The sequence below is a fragment of the Anomalospiza imberbis genome, chromosome 1, assembly GCF_031753505.1.
Source record: "Anomalospiza imberbis isolate Cuckoo-Finch-1a 21T00152 chromosome 1, ASM3175350v1, whole genome shotgun sequence".
NCBI lineage: Eukaryota > Metazoa > Chordata > Aves > Passeriformes > Viduidae > Anomalospiza > Anomalospiza imberbis.
In genome coordinates this window covers 117,330,738-117,352,908 of record NC_089681.1, presented here as the reverse complement: position 1 = coordinate 117,352,908, position 22,171 = coordinate 117,330,738, and the positions used below count along the sequence as shown (strand labels likewise).

Below are 22,171 nucleotides of genomic sequence, written 5' to 3'. Positions count from 1 at the left end.
AACAATCTCACGGAATTACTGTGAGCCACTTTTGCTTACACTGTGCATTATCGCAGCTGCAAACAGCAGCAGCACAGAACAGAAATAGGAAATAAATAGGATACAAACTCCCTGACAGAGTTCTGTAGAACAACCCATGTCATTACCACCTCTTAACAGAAATTCAGAACATGAGTGGCAGCCACAAAGAAGTAATCACAATTTGACACACACTGAACCACATTGTGTGCAAAAAATAGAACATAATGAAAACCAAGTACACTGTCATTGTCCATGGATGGTAAAGAAACCAAGGCAAATATACAATACGTAATGGAGAGAAAAGGTGTTCATTTGGGAAAAAGAAACCCAGACATTAGGATGGATGAGAACAAAAATCTAGTCAGATGCACAAAGGATTACTGACTTAGAATTGATCAACCGCATTTTTCCATTTGTAAATATCATACATTTAGTTTCTCAGAGCTGTTTAGTTAGTTTTACAAAGTGCAAGGGAAGGAAAGCTGAAGTAAAAAAGAAAACCTACACCAACAATAACTGAAGTCTTGGCAGCTTTCACAGATTTTAAAGAACAAAGAATTAACCCTGAGTATGTCATAGCTACATATAGAAGCTTTGACACTCCACTCCCCAATCAGTTAATTACCTCTGACAAGTTTGCTTAAGAGGCAGATAGTGTTGCATGCCTGGTACTTAACAAGGGAAGCAGCTGGTTTCAAGCCTTTCCTTAAAGCTTTTCTTGTCTTTGAGGTACCACTCACTACCAATACACAAGGACTGTGCAAAGCTACCAGACAGCTACCTTAGACCTAACAAAACAATTAAAATCAGATCTGCGTTTTAACCAGCTTACTCTACTTGAAACATGCATGAGTAAAAAAAAAAAAACACATTAACAATACTTAGTGCTGAGTGTGATGAAGAGGCAGTGATAAGCAATTACTTGCACTGCTCTCAGAGAAAATGATGATGTTTTTATCCTGTGCTAGGAGGAAAGAGGAAGAATTTTGGCAAACATCTGGAGCCTGTATGTTGCTGTACACAGCTCTACTTGAAAAACCTCAGGTTAGCTAGTGAAGAATTATGTAGTAGCATAGACCAGCACAAGCCAAAGTATCCATTAATTACAACTTAAGCCCCTACTTTAGGAAAAAAAAAGGCCTACTCCAGTCTGTCATCTAAAAGTGCATCTTCACCACACTGCAACAAAGTTTACCTTGATTTAAAAAAAAATTCAGCATTCAAGGAGAATGCTTGCAAATCCTTGTTGGCAGACTAAATCTACAAACTGTGTTGTGCTATGAAAAGGAATTATGCTTCCCACTTCTAAAAGGTCTGGCAAAGGAGTTGAGTTCATGACTGGATTCTAAAAAAGGCACTAAACCAGTTAATCATGGTGTGAAAGAGGAATCATAATAGATTACATATGGCTTAATTATATGCTTCAGCAAATTATAACAATATCATCAAAGAGTAAGATATGGGGCAAAGAGACCAAAAGAATCAAGAACTCTTACAGTAAGTTCTTACAAATTATTCTCCATTAAGGGTACAAAACAGAGAAGCCTTCCAAAGTTCTTCTTCCCCAATAACAGAATTTTTTTTTTAATTTCCTGTTATATGAAGAGGTGTTTTAAAACAAACTGCTCTGAAGCTTTCTTCTTTTCTTATTGTCACACTTGTGTTACATATGCCAGCACACGTCTACAAGGTGCTACAGCACTTAACTGTACATAGTGCTCCTGGGGGAGGGGATTTCTTTATATCCAAAATTAAACCATTTAATAATGCATAAGTTGTAGTAGATGTTGGCAGCAAAAAGAATTAAGAGAACATTAACTATTAGAAAGAAGAGCACCAAACCTCTGAAGTCTGGAAGTCATCCCATTTGAAGAACAGCATTAAAATTGGCACTGGCTTTTGGATATCTTCTGGGTAAGTGCAACTAGATTCATAAAGAATGTGTTTGCATGAGAGACATCAGCCTGGTGCAGAACACCTCCTGTCCTTGGCCTTCTGCACAGCCAGGGGTAGGAGGAAGCTGAATGCAGGGAACCTCACGGATTCTGCTTTCCCAGCTGCCAGACGGAGCGAGAACCTGGGACTCTAAAAGCTCCTGGCAGTGCCACATCAGGCTCTGTCTCCTCTGATAAAATGACTGCCTGCACAGATCCTTGTCTGTCTTTCTGGTGCCTCAGTCTCTTCAATCTACCTTCACTTTACACTTCCCCCTCTTCCTGTCTTCTTGTTCATTTGTCCCTTTGCTTCACTCTTCCACATTTGCTTATCCTTTCATTTCTCCTGTCATTAAAACAAGGCTGCAGTAACAGACTACAATTACAATAACCTCCAGCAGGGTCCCTTTCAACCTGCATCCATGGCACCAGTGTCCAGCTTCAGGACTCCACATCCAGCCTGGATTCAGAGAAAAGCCACAGCACTAAAAATTGACCATGATACAGGTGCCCAGCTGCAGAACATGCCGACAGAGCCAATGGCATATACAAGAGTTAAGTTTGGCTTACAAAGTTTGTGCACTCTCATTCTCCTCCTCTCACATTCCCTTATTAGAGCACAAGTTCCTCAAGTCCCAGATTTCTGGCTACCTGTTTTTCAACCTGTGTAGCATAGCTAGGCCCCATTATTGCCAAACAACAATCATGAATGAGAATAATTCATTTAGCATTTGACAAACTGAAAAAAAAAAAATTGGAGTTCTAGTTCCAGTTAGTCAGGATACTTTTCCCTTAAAAGTAAAGCAATCGACTACATGGCGCGGGAATCTGAGATGTGAACAGTTTTGCCTGTCTGCCGTAAAAAGTACAGGTCATGGATTAAAAAAGTTACATTGTGAGTTTCATTTTCAGACTTTTTAAAAAATCTTGTCTTTTTCTACTCAAGAGATTTGAGTGAAGTGAGCAAAGACTTCACAATCTGATGGTAAAACAAGACAGTATTCATTTCTTCCAATAACAGTGACTTTCTTACAGTTTGAATGCAACAATTCTCCCTTACCTCAACTTTGCTTCCTGGATCATGCTCTGCAGCAGCAAAGTAGACCACCTCCTGTACTTCATCCCTGGGCCGTGCAGAGTTCTTTCCAAATACCACCAGCCCATCTTTAGAACACGGGGGGAAGGCTACAAAACAGTAACTTGGAGGAGCTGCAGCCATCCTAGAAATGAAAGAAAGCATAAACAAATAAAATGAGTGGGTTTTTTTATTCACAACTGCAAACATTAGAGAATCATTCACTCTATTGGTATTAACTGTAGATAAGAGGGAATGCGCTCTCTGTGTCAGTTGATTGTCCAATGATAAGGGAAGAATGGGTCAGCTCAAAGGAAGCTTATCTGAATTAAATTTTAAAAATACAATAATTTGCATCATTTTTCACCCAAGCTTTGTGAAGGCATAAATAGGAAAAAAGGCAAGAGAACTGTGCCTTGATGAGTCTGCTTAGTCCCCACTGGAAGAAGATACTCTGCACTGGAGCTCCTCGGGAACATATGACCTAGATATATTCTGCTGACTCAGACAAGTGCAGAAACACGGAATAACTTTAAATAATTTACTCCCTCTGCTCGCATGCACTTTTTTTAAAAAGGAAAGATAAAACATGTTTGAGAGATTTCTAAAAGAGGACAACAGTATAACTGGAAACAGAACAAAGATACAGCACAATTACATCAAAAACTGTCAGTCAATTTATCTACTCAGATGGGAGAGAGACTGAAGCACTAATTGCACTTTACTTTCTCTGTGGTTTGTCTGCATTGCTGCTCTTGCCTGAAGTTAATTGACTGCTATTTATTTGTTTATGTAGGCTAATGTGAAATGTTTATAGGATAATTTTAAGTGTTTGCAATGTCAATATATTAAGAAAAAATATAAACTGTTTCAGGACTATTACACTACTGTAGCTGGTCTTGCATACTTTGCCATATCTGACATTTTTTTCCACCATTCAGGAAAACTTCTGGCACATATGGCTACAAAAGAAAAATGTGGGGTGTTTATCACTTGTTTAAAAAGCACTCAACGCAGATGTCTAAGTTTCTTCATAGTTCTTATTACAGCAATAGAAACTCAGCCCCCAAATAAACAAACATGTTTCTCTTAGTCTTCTTCACAATATGCTGAAGAAGTAAAATACTTACACATATTTGCACTCCTTGGAAACAACCTGCACATGAGTTTCCCCCTCATATTCATCTGCAAGACAATGCTGGGCATGGGGAAGTACGCAAAGCTGCTTTTTTACCATTAGCTTGCACATGCTTCAAACCATTCACATTTGGCTTTTTCTTTTTTAAGCAGTGCCATTTGAATACATACTTCTCACAGAACAGCAGATAATAAAAGAGAGGAAGAAATCCTTTTCTATAAAGACTGTAATCCATAAAATGGTAATTGTTTTCCTGTGGACTATGAACATGTGACACAGATGCTCAACCTTGCAAAAAAAGGTCAAGTAGTTCCATGTTAGAAGTGCCCTCTACCAACACAATGTGAGGCAATGAGTTGTCCAGGGAACTCACACAATCTCTCAATTTAGGTAAAATTATATTTATCCACTTGAGCTGAAAATGCATTAGGAAACAAACAAATCCCTTTTCATAAGCAGAGTTTTGACCAGTGGGAAAGGACAAGCTATTTTGAGCTGGAATTACTTCAGCTGATAAAACACATCTGTCAGAGGATGCTGGGCTGCAGACCTGCCTGTTGTGCCTCTAAATGTGGGACATTACTGGTTCTACAGGAGCGTCTTGCATGCAGACAAGATAAAAAGCCCCACTTCAGTCACTACTCATCACCTGCAAGTCCTCAGAGCACCTGTGGTTTAACTGGAACCCAGAGTGTTTGTAGTGTTGCCCAACCTTCATCACTAATGAAACCATTCAGTACTTTGTTATGAATTACTCCGAGTATTGCAGTGTTGGTGATGTCAATGAAACTGCTTTCCAGCACTCTAAGAGTTCCCATCTGCCTTCAGGTAACTCATCTTTTAGAGCACCAAATTTGTATTCTGATACATTGCCAAATGAGCCAAAATCCTGAACAATTTGCAGATTTAGTGAGGATCTCACTATTCAAAAGAAGTATTTCCTTTATTCCAAACACTAACTAAGCAGATTTATTTGAAATACATGACACAGCTGAAAAATATTAGGCATCCAAGAGCCTAGCAAAAAAGGTTAAATTTATATTCAATACTAATTTTTATTAAATTAATACCTAAACCTATAGTCAGATAAGCTTAAAAAGACATATATGAAATATTTCAGCATTCTGTTACTGAACAAATATGAAGGTATGCAAGGCAGACATTTACATACCTACAGTCTGAGTAGATAGGGAAAATAATTAAAAGCGTGTAGGTATCTAATGCCCTTAGAATTCTGAAACCTCACTGAAAGAAATAGTCTCAACTGTATGTGTTAGATTTTATTTTTTCCCCTCTTAAATATACCAACAGTTACTGAACCTAAAACAAATTGCCATTTTGGTAATGCTTTTTAAGTATGAAAGTATGAGTAAGTGTATTGTGGGATTTTTTTTTCCTTAAATATACCAACAGTTACTGAACCAAAACCAAACTTGCCATTTTGATAATGCTGCTTAAGCATGAAAGGATGAGTAAGCTCCTCTGTAACTAGAGTTCCCTTCAACACACAGTATATTTCACAAGTATGAGCAAGCTGCCCAGTAACTAGAGGTCATTTCAACACCGTGTATTTCATAGAGGCAAGTTACAGTCAAACACTATGTCAAATGCTTTAACCTTATCCTGTAAACATGACTGTCAATGGAGGAGTTTGCACTAGGATCCCAGATGACATTTTAGAGAAGGAAGCCATCTAGCAGTCTACTGCAGTTTAAATCTACTCAGTTTGCTAGGCAGCACTTTTTCCCTGAACCTCATTTGGTTCATTTTGAATATGACAAGGGTGGCCATTTCTCAGATATACCCACAACCTCTACTTGTTCAGAACTCTACTGTACTTTATCTTCCTCCATCACATGGCTAAAACAGTCTGTTAGCAGCCACCTACCTAAGCAGATTTCTACTTGCCTGCTTTGTGTTCTTCTTTTCTTTATTCAGCTTCAGGTTCTCATGCTCATTTTCACATATTTGCCACCACTTTGCCCTCTTACACAGCTCAATACTGAACAAACACCTTTCACCCACAGGAGGAAAAGAGCACTCCTTCACAGTACCTCTGATAAATTGGCCTGACTTATAAAACCTCCTACTGTTATAATTCCTACACTTTTTTTTCACAAAGTTTGCTCCTCCAGTGAAAGGTAATCCTGAAAACCTTAGAAAACACAGGGAATGACTGCAAATATATCTCAAACAGTTTGCTGCCCATTCACACAGTTCTTTACCACAGAGCATGTTAAGCAGAGTGGCCTGATTTTCTCAGCAGACCATACCTCAGACCTAGATTCTGGTGTAGACAGAGGTAAACCTACACCATATGTCTCGATTGCAAATCATTACACTCATAGATGGGCAAGTTCAGAGGGGGACTGTACAGACCATTGTGGGCTACATCCAACATCACTCTGCACGTGGAAGCCCTGGAAATAGACAAAGAGAGCTGTACATTATGCTGTGCCACTATGGAATAACTGCTGCAGTTGCAGGGAGTTAACAGGCATCATGCTTGGTCGCCCTCAAATCACTGCAGGCACAAAGGTTGAAAAAAGAGTTCTGAGCAGCAGCCACAACCTAATGTACTCTGCTTGCTATCTTTTTATTTGACAAAAACGTGCTACAGCAGGGATGCGATATTCCACCTGGTCATATTTTTTCCCCCGTCTCCTGTGGTCTGACACTATAAAGAAGACTTACTTACTTAACAAGTTCCTTTATTAAGATCTTTTCTCATTGTGATAAGTCCCATTTAACACCTGACAAGCCAAATTAATTGTATGAATATATCACCACTGCTGTCAGTAGTAAAACAGACAGTACTGAATGCCTAAGTATTTTAATGCAGAAAAAAAGGAGTAACAACCATTGGGCAATCATAGAATCAAAACAGTTGGAAAATACCTCCATGATCGTCGAGTCCAACCTTTGAGCAAACACCACCACATCAACTAAATCACAGCACTAAGTGCCATATCCAGGGGTTTCTCAAACACCTCCAGGGATGGTGACTCCAGCCTGTTCCAATGCTTAACAAGCCTTTCAGTGAAGAAATTCCTCCTGATCTCCAACCTGAGCCTCCCCTGGTGCAGACCACGTCCTCTTCCCCTGTCACTGGCTGCCTGGAGAATAGGCTGATGCCCAGCCAGCTACAGCCTCCTTTCAGGCAGTTGTAGAGGACAATATGGTCTCCCCTGAGCCTCCTTTTCTCCAGGCTGAACACCCACAGCTCCCTCAGCTGCCCCTCGTAGGACTCGCTCTTCACAGCTTCATTGCTCTTCTCTGGACAAATGTCTGGCTCCAAATATCACAACAGGTACAACAATTATCAGAACTTTATAAACATGTCTGAACATCGCTATGCTCCTGAAATAGGGTGAACAGGGGTGTGTTAATGCCTAGCATCACCTCAAGAAAACTAACCCATAAATCTTGATAAACATAAACCACCAACTTTCAGGTTGAAAATATCAAAACCTGAAACACTTTACTCTGAGGTACTTTCTGTTTCACAGCAGAATAAATATCTATCCACAATCAGAAATATAAAGTGCTCAACACAGAATAAAATTGCTATGAAATCTGTACATAGAGGTTGTGACAATCTAATGGAAACTTCATTTAGATGTCATTTTTCACTTATAAAAGAAAAAACAGACAAATAATGCTGGAAGAGAGATTAACACATGAAATAGAGATTGCAGTATCCCATCCTCCACCTCATGAACATGAGTGTCAGAGGCTCAAGCCACACTCTTAAGAAAATAGAGACAGGCATAAATAATTCAGTGTGCTTTGGAGCCTTCCTTCCCCTCAGCCCAAGAAAACTGAAATAGCTATGCATCCACAACAAAGCACTCTCAGCTTAGCATGACAGAGTCCAAAGAAAGGAAGATTTTCATAGTAACTCATTCTAGAGTCCTTGGGGTTTTATTCTGTTATTTTTCCAGAATAACACTGTGTACTTCTCTGAAAGCTGTAATTTGGTACTGCAATAATCTTTTATAAGGCTCAAGAATTCGACTGCTACAATAAAATTACTTCTCAAAAAAATAACTTTATCATCCCACATCAAATAGATGTTGACTTTAAAAGTCAACATCTATTTTCCTTGTTTGCCAAAACAACCTGAAGACATTAAGCATAACTTTTATTAATAGCTTTACAAAGCTGCAAATTATGTGAAAATTGGCTCACCAACAACAGCTTTCAGTTGCTGTCTTTTTAAGAAAAAAAAATACCAAAATGAAACATTCAGTTTTATGAACTATTAAGATCTTGAAGCTCTTGTAACAAGTTAGTGTTCAAGTAATGCCAAAACTTAGTACAACTGAATTTGCTCTTTTCTCTGTCTTCTCTGTCAATTGAAAAACAAAACAATGAGTTTATAAAAAAAGTGCAGCACACACTAGGAAGCAGTGGGTGATAAAAAGGATAGGTGTGAGAAAAAAAAGGGTGAAAGTAAGGGTCTGTCTTGACATTTAACTCATGTTTATTGAACTAAACCAATATTTGCTCTTCACACTTGTCTTTTAATTGCTGTTCACTTAATGCCCTGCAACTTTTTCTCAGGGAAAGCTAGAGATGACACTAACATCACATATAAAACCCCTTTGCGTTTAACACAAGTTTCCAAAATGTTAATTAGTAGTTATTGTTAATCTAAATTAAGATTTATACCAGATGACAAATTTCTGAAGGTGCTATTCCTGTGCAGAGCAAGTTCTTTCCAGCAACACACCATTTAAGACATTTTAAGTGATCTACATCTACAAATAGTTCTGCCCCTAACACACTATGCAGAAGTTGTTTTCTACACAATATGGTCTCTTGCTCAAAATTTAATAATATCTAGTCATTATCATGTATAAAATAAAAGGTGATACATGATAAGTCAGCTGCCACCAATGCAGATCCTCTTCGCAAGAAACTGAAGCAACGCTCAAGCAGATATTAAGGATATTAAGCTTCAGTGAGACCAAGCAGTCAGCAGTGACACCAGAAGAGCATTCACCTCATGCTGTGATGAGTAGCATTCAGCTGTAAAATCTGCCTTGTATTGATTTGACTCAGAAGCTGGCAAAACTTCAGCTTGATGAGGCCAAACCTTCACCCAGGAGCATAAATGCTGTGTTCATTACTCAGCATAGATATGCCAGCAAGCAAGGATGGAGCAAGGAACAGCACACCTTGCTTTCATTCACCTCAGTGAGGTTCCATAGATACATCACAAAGACTCATCTTTCAAACATTTTCTTGCTTGTCTTCCAGAGCTTTGTTCGTATAACTGTCAAGCTCTCTGAAGCTCAGACATGATCAAAGTGTTGTAGAGGGTGAAGAATAAACCTCTCCTAATTCCCAATTTTTCAAGCACACCTGAGATTGTCCTAGATTAATATTACCATTATTAATGTTTTAGATTAATAGTACCATTATTAATGCTGGTCACAATCAACATAATGCTTTCAAGACAGCACAGGTGTCCACAAAAACAAGTCTGGTAGTGTTAACACTAGGGTTTCGTCTCAGACCTCCACAGTAGTTTGGTCAGAACATCAGTTTTATTGATCATATAGCCTGATCCTTCCCCCTCACTTCTTTGGTTTCTTCAGATTAAAGCTGGTCTTTAACAGGTTCTTTAGGCTGCAGAAATACAGGCTGCTAAACTCCTTGCTGCTATGTTTGGACTACATTTTGGTGATGACAGCATTTTCTTTAATATTTATCTTACAAAAGAGATTTGAGCTGCTTTTAAGGTCCAGAGAGCACATTAAACCTTTCATGAAGACATATAATGTGGTTTTGTGTATTAAAGGATGACTATTCCCCACTATATTTTGTGCTTTTATAAAACAGAAACCCAACTGTGCTAATATTGCTGAACTATTTCAGTAACATTTAAAGATTTCAATAAATGGTTTTCATTGCAAACAGAAAGAGTAAGTGAACTAATCTGCAAGAAGCATTAACAATAAAAATCAGAGAGCCAGCATATGAACAAGGGTCCTCAGATTTGGATCATGGCTGTCTCATTAGGAAAGGAAAAGTATATGGAATGGGCCATGCATCATTTATTCTCAACTCTGCCATATTTTTAATGGTGTGGTAAAAGAAAGGTCTGTTACAATTGTGAAAACTCAGTTCAGGGCTTAGTTGCTGCTTTACAACCTCTATTTTAACTTAATCAAATTAAGATGTTTCTTGTGCCAGAGACAAGCTTGTATTTCCATTTACAAATCAAGCCCAGCAACTTATGCACATAGAGACATGTGATCTGTGCACCCTGCAGAAAAGCAGTGCTTCCAAAAACAGAAAAGAAAAGCAAAATTCATTCAGCTGCAGGCAGAGGACAAAGACAGCAAACTGAAAGGCACAATAATAATACTGTTCCTATCTAAGAAAACACTGAAAGTTTTTTGTTTTTTTTTTTTTAATTGACAATTTGGATAGTTTTAATGCATGACTTATCAGGCAAGAAGAAGGTTGCATGTATTAAGAAATTAGAAAGCAAAGACTGTTCCTGAATATAAAGCACAAAACCAGGGCAGATCCCTGTGTCCCTATCGTTTGGACATTTCATCAGACCTAATTCAAATTGTCTGACTCTTTCCTAACTACCAATGGATGATGATGCCAATTTACTGCTTGAAGGTGCCACATCCGGCTGTGATTGTGTCTGTCCCTGACAAGATATCCAAGAGGAGTTTGATCAGCAGCTGAAATTTAGCAAGCCATGCTCTAGACTTTTTTTTTTTACATTAACTACATGCTGAAAACTTCTCAGGAATTCACTCAAAATGGTCCAACTTTGAGTCAAGGATTTGGGATGGCCTTTTTCTCCAGTAAATTTACTTTTATTTTTGAATTATGAGACATAGCAATTCCCTACACAGGCATAAAATCAAGTTGCACTTCAAAGCTTTACTAAGCTGTATGCTCCCTTCAGTCATTTAACTGAACAAATGCATAATGGGCCTGGAAGGAACTGAAAATATTTCTCTTGCTGTATGTAGGAAAATTTGGAATATTCCTGCCAACAGCTGCCAGATTGCTTTAGACTGTCTAAAAACAAATCAGGTAGTGGCCATCAAATGAGCATTCTAAAATTCTTCAGCATTATAAGTCCTAACAAATGGTGAGCTGTTATAAAAGTTCACAATCCCTTGACCAACCAGTTCTATTTTAATTCTGTAATACACCCTTGTCCAAAGTATGCCCCTGCTTTCAAAGCAGGCATCTTTCAAAATAAGACAGGATCTTATTTTTTGCCCCACGTAATCTGAATTATGTTAATGGAAACATAGTTCTATTTAAAAACAAATCAGGGTCAGTCATCCAGAAGACAACAGATTTCAGACTCATTTCCATCACAGGCTGCACATACAGGGAAAATTCATTATTTATACAGACTTTTCACTGAGTGGGTGTCGGTGCTCTTAATTAAGTCTCCAAGCAGTCACAGAACTCTATCCCTTTTGTGGCTCTTATCCCAGCCTGGAGTTTAAGGTCATATTTGTATTTCTCTCCATTTTGTAGAGAAGCATCTGTTTTCTTGCTTCTGTCACTGGGGCAGAGACCCTTTTTAGAAGCTGCTGGCATCTAAAGCATCTTTGTATAACACCCAAGTTCGCAACGAGAAGTTTCTAACATAGCTGCTGCATAACTCTTGGCTGTGCAGATTTGCTGCTCGTAACGAGGCAGCGCAATCGCGTTTTGCGCTCCCGCCGGGTCTCCATCCCTGCACAAGGGAGGCTGCCCAGCTCCTCACACAGCTGCCTAATGCGCACTGACTGCTCGTCATTTCACATTAGCAACACTGTTATGTCAACAAGGCGCAAAATAAAAAGCATCAAAGTAGCTTGCTGGGAGTCTCCCTGTAGTTTTAAATATACCCTAAAAATCAGAAAGTGTCGCAACACTATCCATAAGAGTTTGCTAACGTTAGGATGTAACGCAGCACGTTGTCAGAAATCAGGCATTTGGAGACTTCACAGAGAGGCAGGTCTGGGTAGCAATTCTGTTTCTCAATCTGCTGAATTTACAGCAAAGGGAAAAATACACTGTGGGGACAATGTCCATCTTCACAACTCTTCAAATTCATAATAAAGAAATTCTTACTAGAAGCTTTGAACATCTAGCAAACTTTCCAACATACAAGCTGCATAAAGCATCCACAATTGATGACTTCTGAAGGAGAGGGTGGAGAGCCAAATTCAGCACCCTTTACCAAAGATACCAACCTTGGCACAAGTAAATAAATGGAGCTTAAATCATGCCATACAAAACAAAACAATAAAATTACAAATGTCTTTCAAAACTGGAAGAGACCTTTAAAAATCTCAAGCTCTAAGCATCAAAAATACTTCCTGGGGAGGACAAAACTGACTGATACCAATGATGGATTTTCATTCACCACATTTGCCTCAATACAACACCTGCATTTTGAGACTGTTTCTGTAAGCTCTGGGACATAAGCTACTTGCAAAAGTCCACAGCATTATAAAATGGTTTAAGTTAATTTCAGTGTCAGTTCACCTCAAAAAGCTGAAAGTCCTGTGTCACAGAGATCTATTTCCTAAGGAGAATATGATTGGAGGGTTTTCAAGATTTTGTTTTGCCTAGCTGGAAGATTTAGAGTGCATATTATGAACAAAACAGCACGTTTGGAGGTGCCTTAAATCACTAATTCTAAAACAGCAATAGCTGAAACTTTAGTAGCCTATAACCAAATGAGCCAGTAGCTCTGCTTCTCACAAGTTCATGTATTTATTATCTTTTAAACTAGTTAGCATAGACACATAGTTTGCCTCACAAAATTTACCAAGTTTACTACAGCACAATATTTTCTCTGGATTTATTAAAGTTTCCTACCTTACAGGTATGGATGGCTTTTCTCATTTCTGTGACACTTTTTCGTAGAGATAGATTTACAAGCATGTGCTTTCATAGAATCAAGGCCCTAAGCTGTCTTCTGTTTGAGAATCTGCTTTAATACGATTTATTTCCCCTTTAATTATCAGTACTGGAGAATTTTCTTTTTAAGGCAGATTAATCATAGCCTATAGCATTATTATAGTAGCACAAATAGAGATGTCAGTTTGTAGGATATACCTACCTGCAAGAAGGTATATCTGCTCATCAGTGAGTGAAACCAGCACATACCTACCTGGGTGTACCAGTATGCTTAAAAAGGCACATGAAGGCATCTAGGTTTCAAGGTGACCATGTGAAAAGGCACCTTCAAGAAAAAGATGGGGGAAACAACCCTCGCCGGGTCCTTAAAGAGCAGAAGGGAAAACAGCAGCGAATAGAGAGCGCAGGCAGCGAGGACGAGAGGCCGGAGAGCCTTGCTTCAAACGGGAAGGCAAAGGACAGCCGGGGACAGCGTCTGCTGATGCCAGCTCCCAGCACTGAGTCCTCCCCGCACCGCCGGGCCGGGGGAGGCGGCGGCGCAGCCACGGTACGGGAGGCCCGCGGACCCCGCCCGGCGGCGCGGTGCCTCCCGCCAGCGCGGAGCAGGTGCGCGGAGCGGCCGGGGGACATCGCCCGCACCGACTCCGGGAAAGCGGCTCTGCGCCATCCTCCCGCGACATCCCCGCTGGACCCCTCCCGCGCCGTCCTCCACGGCTCCCTCCTTCTTTGCCTCCCTACATCCCTCTTTGCCTCCCCGCCTCCTTGCTTCCCTCCCCGTCCACCGCCGCCGCCCGGCGCTGGCGGGGCGAGTCCCGCCGGGAAGGTCGCTGCCCGCGGATCCCGACACTTTCCCCCGCGCCGACAAGTAACACGCTAGCCCGGCCGCGCCGCTCCGAGGAGGAAGGGGACGGGGAGGTGACGGAGAGGTGATGGGGAGACGATGGGGAGGTGCCGCCCTGCCCCGCGGCGCTGCCGGCACCGCTCCCGTACCTGAGCGCCGCTCCCGCTCCTCCCGCTCCGCTCGGCGCCCCGGCCCCCGCCCCCTGCGCGCGCAGCCGCCGCCGCCGCACGCTCCGCGCCCGAGTCCCGGCCGGCGGCGGCGGAGGGCGCGGCTGCCACCGTGCTGCGGCCGCTGCCGCACCGCCGATAGCCACGAACCGTGAGGACAGCACGGGCCCGTGCCGCGTGCTTTGGGATGGCCCTGGGGCACATGCCCCACTGTGGTCCCTTCCCACCCGGCCCCGTTCGGCGATGCTGCGGAGTGCCACCAACGTTCGGCGCGTTATCCCTCAGTCCGTATTGAGGAGAAGGGGCTTTTTTATTCAGTTTTAGTCTTATGGCTAACTTGCGTTCCTCTGTCTCGCACAGAGATAAGTCTAGGAAGTGAAGTGGGTGGTTTAAAATATGGCTGCTACCTCATTAACCAGTCAAACCACTGCATAAGGAGTTCTCCAAACTTTGCAAAGCTGAAGAGATGACCTCATCAGAAGTATCCTCAAGAAAAGTGTAGGTAAAGATTGCAATGGGCTGCCCAGAGTAGTGGTGAAGTTGCCATCCCTGGAAGTGTTCAAGAAACAAAATTTAGCACCGGGGTCTAGTTGACAAAGAGGTGGTCAGTCAAATGTTGGACTCAGTGATCTTGGAGACCTTTTCCAACCTAATTAATTCTGTGATTCTATGTTTCATGACGGAGGAATTCCCTGCAGCTACATGTGAAGTGTCATAGTGGGCTCCTGTCCCTCCAGCAGCTCTCAGCTGGAGAACCTCCAGCTCTTTGGATGCAGCAGCACCAGCAGGCCTAAAGCAAAGCAGTAGCCACTGTCCCTCTGAGGAGGGGCCCCATTCACAGCCTGCATCCCTCAGCCATGATATGTGGAGCAGATGGCCTGCTCTCTTTGCCAAACTTGCCCAAATGGGGCTGTCCTCTGTGCTCCATCCTCAGCACACAAGCTGTGCCTCCATGCAGAGGTAAAAATAGTTTAACTGCTAAGTATAATCATGCAGGTCCCTGTATAAATGGTTAAAATGCTAAATATGGCCTAACACATATGGTTACATGGTGCTGGTATAAGGCAGCACCTTTTTGTTTCTATCTCTGTCTTCAAGGAGAAGAACCTTGCTGCACATTCCACCAATTCCTGCCTTAAACCAGACATTTAGTGTGCAGAAGAGACTGCCAAGTATGTTTGATGGGAAGATAGGAAGGTTAAAAGGAAGCAGGGGAAAAGGTTGGAGAGGCAAGGATGAGCCAGTAGAGATATTAAGCAGCATTACAAACTAGAGTATTTCACCATGAGAGCAGAAAAAGCAAGTATGTTAGGTTGGTAAAGCCATACCACTTAAATATCGCACTGCCTGTTAGATCAGAAGATCTGGTTTAGTAACCTGGCTAAAGAGGAAACAAAAAGCCAAACAGAATCTGCATATGGGATCTTACATTTAAAGAAAATATAGAAGGAAAAATTCTGAAACTCTGTGCACCGAAAAGAATTTCCTCTCATCACCACAAATAGTACCACGGGTCTGCATCTGTTCAGAAATTGTGGATAAGCATTGGACACTGCTGCTGTCAAACTTAAATGCAGACCAAAAGTTGCAGCTTCATTATATAACTAAGAGAGAAAATAGTTTGGTGTTCCCAGTCTCAGCGAATGTGAAACACTGTGGCATTGCACCTTTCGGGGGTATGTCAGTAACCTCAATAAGGACTACTTTTGATTAAAAAACAGGGCTGATCATTAGCAACATGGAAGCCCTTCATACTCTTAAGGGTTTCCATTATATATTTGAAGCAAGACCTTTGTTTTCCTCTGATACCAGTTTTGCTGCCATCAGAACTACATTTCAATGTGTTTTACAGCAGGAAAAGACTGTATATCTCCTGCTTAGGATACATGATTGAAGAGTGATCTGAATCACTGAAAAGCTGTGGACTTTATACCAATTTAATTGTAACAAGTTTAGTTGAACATAGCAACCCAAATTCCTTGCTCTGGAGTTACAAGAAGGATGAACTGCGTCACAGGCAGCTTGCTTCTTAGAATCAGAAAGACAGCTGATGAAAAGAGCAGGTGCAATTTAGAAATGGGTTGAGATTATATCCTATAACACACCACTTATATTACCTATATTATGCTCACTTAGATGACTAAGTCTTTTCTCTAATTACACTGGAGATGATTATGACTGAGTATAATCTACCTAAGAATTATTAGACTGTCTACAGAATGATTACATACTGTCAACACAGAAACCCTTGATGCTTCCTTTCTCTGTAAGCTGTCTAAAGCAGCAAGAACTGCTTAAACTGTGTAAAGCAGCAAGGATGAGTGGTTAGAGCACAGTACTGGGAATCGAGAGAGCCTAGGGTGTATGTTGTTCTGCCATAAGCTTGCTGCTTGGCTCTGGATAAATCTTGTAGCCTCACAGTAATTAAATTACCTCACACAAGAAATGGGGAGAACATTTATTCAGAGCTGCATCTTTAAAGTCTTTGAATGGAGATTGCTGCGTAAACAGAAAATACAAAATTGTAATAATTAGGACAAAGCCACAATGCTTATCTATTGATTATTTCCTTTTTAAAAACATAACAGCAGAATGTATTGATTTTATAAATGTTTTTTTCTCCTGTAAAGGGTTGTTTTCCAATGGGATGCAAAATCAAGGAGGAAGAGCAGAAAGGACACCTCTTTAGGAAAGAGAATTTCAAAGAATATTTCTTCCATGTTTTATATGTGAAAGGAAGAGAACAAAAGGCAGACACTACAATATACAGCTTAAGTTACAGTGGGTTTTTGTTTTTCTTTAACCACCTCCTTAGTTGAAGATCAAAGCTAATTCAGCAGAACTTGTACCCCAAAATTATCAAGACTACAGCACTAGTCTTTGTTTCATCATTTCCAAAATACTTTCCACTGCAAATTCAAGTCAGCAGCCATGCAGACATACAATGGATGGGACTAATTTTCTCAATAAATTGTGTTTAGGAGAGAAGTTGGCTTAATGTAGATGGTAGAAAATACCATCTAAGTGTTGAAACTATATTAATAGGCTTAAAATGGTAGATTTTGGTGGAAAGGTAGTACAGCCAAGAAAAGCTTTTTGTTGGTATTCATTTTTATGATTTCAGGGCACCATCTTAGTTGTGTTTTTTTCTGGTGGAACACTGATTTGGAGTACCTAAAAATCAGATGAGCTCAGGTTATTCAGGAGAAATGTACTTGATTGCTAAAGGCAATATAAGCCTATACCCATGAAGGCATCCCACTAAACTTTATTGATTCCTCTTACAGTGAGTTACAGGAAGAAAAAAACCTCCTTATATACAGAAGAGTAAGTCACATTGAAAATGCCTATCAGACTTTAGATGACAGTTACATCATAGGCCAGTAAATTCAACTGATGTCATAGAATGAACCTAAATATCAATGGCACTTGGGTGTTTTGGGGTATTTTTATATAGTCAGAAGACTGGACCAGAGAATTGAGAGTAATTCTCCCACACTAAAGGTAGCTTCCATCCATAACAAAGAAAAAGGATGGCAGGGGCTAGATTATGATGTAAAATAAAGAGCTCTGTGAATGTTCAAAATGAAAAAGATAGGAGAAATCCTGGCTGCAGCCTCTTTATCCAATTATGCCATTGAAGTTTAATCTATGGAAATGACTGCAGCTGTACATAAAATGTGACTGTAGGCACAACGGCAGGCTTAGATGCTGAGCTCTTACTCATGCACCACAGAAGGTGATTCATATCCCCATTACACAAGTGACAGAACAGAACACGACTCCTCAGTGTGACAGGGACAGAGTGCTGCAAGGACTCCAGGCATGCTGCAGTTACTCTCAGTGTCCAGAAACCTGTTAGGCACAACAGCACTGAACCACACAACCAAGCTGCTCCATTGCCCAGTCAAGAAGGTTGCCTACTTCTGGAGTAATGTTGTATCAAAATCATCAGTCTCTTGCTTTGTTTTCATGAATTTTGTAGTTTTTCTTATTTTACTTCACAGAAATCTGTGACAGGATATTTATGTTTGTAACTCTAAAGTGTATCTCAAGACACACTTATTATTATTGTTTTTTTTAATGTGTCAGAATGCCACTTTTAACAATGAGGCTAAAGCACTTGACAATAGCTAAAGACTCATAATAATAAATAGTCCAGGCAGGTGGACTGTCATCCTGAGAGGGTAAGGCAGTAATGACAATGAAGTAGCAGAAAATACAGAGGCAAAAGCATTACTTTCTTATGCAATGAGCGTGTTTAATCTTCATCTATGCTTCATGGTTTTTGATGCTGCCTGTACAGAAATACTTGTGGCAGGCCGATGAACTGCAAAAAGCATCTCACTTCCCTCTTGAATAAATGTGCTACAGTAACTATGTTATTAAAATTATATTAAAATTCAGGCATAGGCTTTTTCCTCAGCTTAGCATTGTTCATCAAATTGCAACAACGTGAACATCAATACATAAGACAAAATACATTTTTGGTGTTATGCGGGTGGTACAGGAGTTCATTAAAGTGACTGCACACCTGCAGCAGTTTCATGTCTACATTAGTGTGCCATGACTAAATAATCTCTGTGCGAGTTGCTGCAAATTAAATCATAGCACTTGGAGAAAAGATCGGACAGTAATACAAGGGACAGCAAACTCCCCTGTGTGATTTATCAGCCATCTGGTGCAGTGCAAATAGCACTCATTCAGGGGAGGCTCTGGTTAGTATCCATAGCAACAGGTCTGCTGAGTACTCCTAAAAGTTATGCATGTGTCAGCAACCTTTTCCCTCCTCCCATACACATCATTCATGGGGGACTGTGAGCAGTGGCATGTCCTTCCTGGGCTACAGATGTTTTTACTGCAGCATTTTCCAGGAGACTTAAAACTTGGAGAGTTTTGTTTTGGTTTTTTGCATCATGCCTTCAAGGAGTTCTGACCCCAAAAACTCCATGATTAAGCAGTTTTCCTTATTCATGGAAGGGGTAGATAGCTGCAAGGTGGGAAGTGATCACTGATAACAGAAACATTTCTAACTAAAATTAAAAAAGTATTTTTGGCTCCTGTACGTCCAAAAGGGTAGGAAAAATGTGTTTTCTAAAATGTTCACAACTGATGATCTCTGTCATGAAAGAGCCCATGTTTACATAAATGGCCTTATCCACAAGGTACAACTGGAATAGTAGTTAACAACTTCAATAGTAGTTAATAGATGGGCAAAATTACAAAGCTCACACTGAATTGTGTTTCATGCGGATTGCACATTATGTACACATTTTAACAGAGAAATGTAAATAATAAATTACCCAGGAGTTTTTAAACTTCCTCATATTTGCTGTGGATATCAGCCAAGAAAGAGTGAATGGTACAGAGAGATATTCCCCTGCTTATCTTCTCTGCTATTCCCTGCCAGCCCGAGGGCTCTGGTGTTTTCTCCAAGCCTGCCTGTAGCTTTACTGGTGTGAAGAAGTGGTGTGACAGCACGAGCCTGCCTGGTGCCACTCCAGTCTGTCCTGAGGCTCTGACACATCCCACTGACAGCTGCCTGCTCGGGAAACCAAGTGTGAAAGTCCAAAGTCAGCAGAGGTCTGGCAGAGCAGAACTGGTGCCCTAGAGCCCAGCCCACACAGCCCAGCACTGCATGGGTGCAGGTTGTAGCTTTTTCAAAAGGTGCCCTGCTGAGCTGAGCTTGGCTCGGGTTGGCAGGGGCAGAATCTGGTACTAAAGGCATTGGCATTGGCTGCTTCTGCTCCATACATGCTCCCACTGCAGATGGTGCTCGTTTGTCAGCTGCAAGGTGAGCGCCACGTGGCTGGGAGCTTTGCTTCAGACTGTTTTGCAGCGGTGGAGTGTTGGATTACATCAGAGTGTGTTGCAGACAGGTAGAAAAATTATAAAAGAAAGGTCTCATAAAATCAGGCCTGCTCTGTTAAATCAATAGCTAGCCTGTCATTTCTTCTACGTGCAGCTAGTACTTTGCAAGTTCCCATGCAAAAAACAATCGGTATGATTAGTTCATTAACAAAACAACCTATTCTTGAGTGAAAAATAAGTGCACCTGCATAAACATTAGATCTGTTCCATGAAAAGCCACAAAAGAAAAATGCAAACAACCTGAACCTTAGCACATACACACAAATCACCTTCTGACCAATAAATGAAGTAGTAAGACAACAACCAGCCAATAGGTGTTGCACACGAAGTCTGTGGAAACTCTATAAAATAAGTGATCTGAGTAAAGATTCGGCTTTTCCCGCATGAAGAAAATGGAGTCAGCATGATTTATTCTGGTAAGAGTGCACTGCACAGCACGATGTCCACGTGAACATGTGAAGCCCAGGTTTGATTTAGCCCAGCTGCTGGTAGTGACAACAGCAGTACAGACATGATGGCACATAAGGGCTGAGATACTTGATGCAAAGGCTAATTCTCACCTTCTCTAAAAATGAAGAAACACCACCAGTCTTGTCTCTCTTAAGTATTGTGGTCAGTGTTGATACGAGTAAAATCCAGCAGGTCATGATTTTCTTTCAACTACAATTAGTCCATACCCAGAGATGGACACAGGTTCACCAAAACCATTTTGTATTGCATTTGTGGAATGAAAACCTATTCTCTAAAGAGATATCCCAGCAGATTAAAGAGATCAGAGCTAAACTCTGCTATTTACTCCCAGAGAGAGTGCAGGCCAAACAAACAGGAGAAATAGGTATTGTCTAGTTCACTACTCAGGGAAAGTGGCAGAAGAGGAAACATACTGCTTTCAAGAAATTTTGATGGCAATAACATGAAAGAGGACAGGATTGATTTAATGCTTCCAGTCTGAATCCCAGATGAGGAATCAATTATCCTGCATCATTTAATCTCCTTATGCAGGTCATGACACAAACTAGAAATTAGACGCATCGTGTCTAAAATGAAGAGCAGCTCTTAATGATAGTTAGCATCAGCCTCAGATTTTTTTAGAGGAAAACATAGCTAGGATTTGGGGAGCTCTGAGAGTTGGCTCCACTGGATTTCTGCAGCCAGATCCTGATATTTAAAAGTGGATTCATCCTTGTTAACGTAATGGAGATGCAAAGCAGTTATAAGAAAAGAAAAGAAAAGAAAAAGTAAAAAAAAAAAAATTAACCCTTTGGACAAACTCAAGCCTACAAGGATTTACAAGCCTACAATTATTTACCTGCTATGTTTCAAACTTTCATCTGTCATGGCAATTTTCTCAGATAAGCCAAGCTCCTACTTTTTTTACGTGATTCAACAGAAATACCACATGTTCTCTGACCAGGTACAACCCCTAGCTAAACCAACCTTTTTTTGGAACAAAAATTCCCAGGAGGAAGAAATGTGATGCAGTAGGAGCCTCCATCTGAATCCCCTCCAGGCTGGAAGAGATGATAACCAAGTTCTTGTCCCTATACAGCCTCCCACTGAGATTGTCAATTATATTTCTTGTGTGAAACTGTTGACATAATCAAGCACAGGCATGAAAACAGAAGCAGTATAGCTAAAGAAAGATCTTTATTTTGTCAGAGTTGTTTTTCCTATGAACCAGGAGAAAACTAGGACACAGAATGTAAGCATTACGATTAACTTTCAAGAGGATATAAATTATCCAGGATTATACAAATATAAGCAGTTTTGATTTATTTCCTGTTACTAAAAACAATTCAGCATTGAAGACAAATTAAGAGGTTTGGGGTAGTGTGTTTTGGGCTGTGTTTTGGGGGTTTTTGCAAAAACTCTATGATGAGGCCAATGTATTTTCAAGAAGTAAACTCAACATACCTATTCTGAAAACTCTTTAACAAACCTTGGATGTGTGAATTTAAATTTTGCCTTAAACTCCATATAGGAACTGCCCAAAGCAGTAGTTTCTAATCAAAGTCAAAACAGGAACTAGCCTCATTACTTGCAGTCCCTACATCAGTGGCTGCCAGTGCTCTTTCTTCCAAGTAACCAGATACCAAAAGATCTAGGGAAGAAAATCGTTTTGCATTTCTCACATCACTCTACATAATTCCACTCTCTGACATTTTCTGTAGCTTTGTGTCTTTTCCCATATGCCCCAAAAGAGTGAGCTTTCTCAAT

The 22,171-nt window shown here is 40.6% G+C and overlaps 1 protein-coding gene and 1 long non-coding RNA gene across 2 annotated transcripts in view; one reads left to right on the top strand and one right to left on the bottom strand.

The window, feature by feature from the left end:
* Positions 1-14,177, bottom strand: part of SCRN1 (secernin 1) — a 36,989-nt gene extending 22,812 nt beyond the window's left edge. Inside the window, exons 1-2 of the mRNA XM_068208007.1 lie at positions 14,066-14,177; positions 3,016-3,175 (exon numbers count right to left, since the gene is read on the bottom strand). Coding sequence (XP_068064108.1) covers positions 3,016-3,174 — 159 coding nt within the window. The 5' untranslated portion in view covers position 3,175; positions 14,066-14,177. The remainder of the gene's footprint in view (positions 1-3,015; positions 3,176-14,065) is intronic.
* A 750-nt stretch (positions 14,178-14,927) lies between these two features.
* LOC137484203 (uncharacterized) lies at positions 14,928-18,489 on the top strand. Its single transcript, XR_011004778.1, has 2 exons — positions 14,928-15,043; positions 17,208-18,489. It is a non-coding gene; the product is annotated as an uncharacterized lncRNA (long non-coding RNA).
* Positions 18,490-22,171: the final 3,682 nt, after the last annotated feature.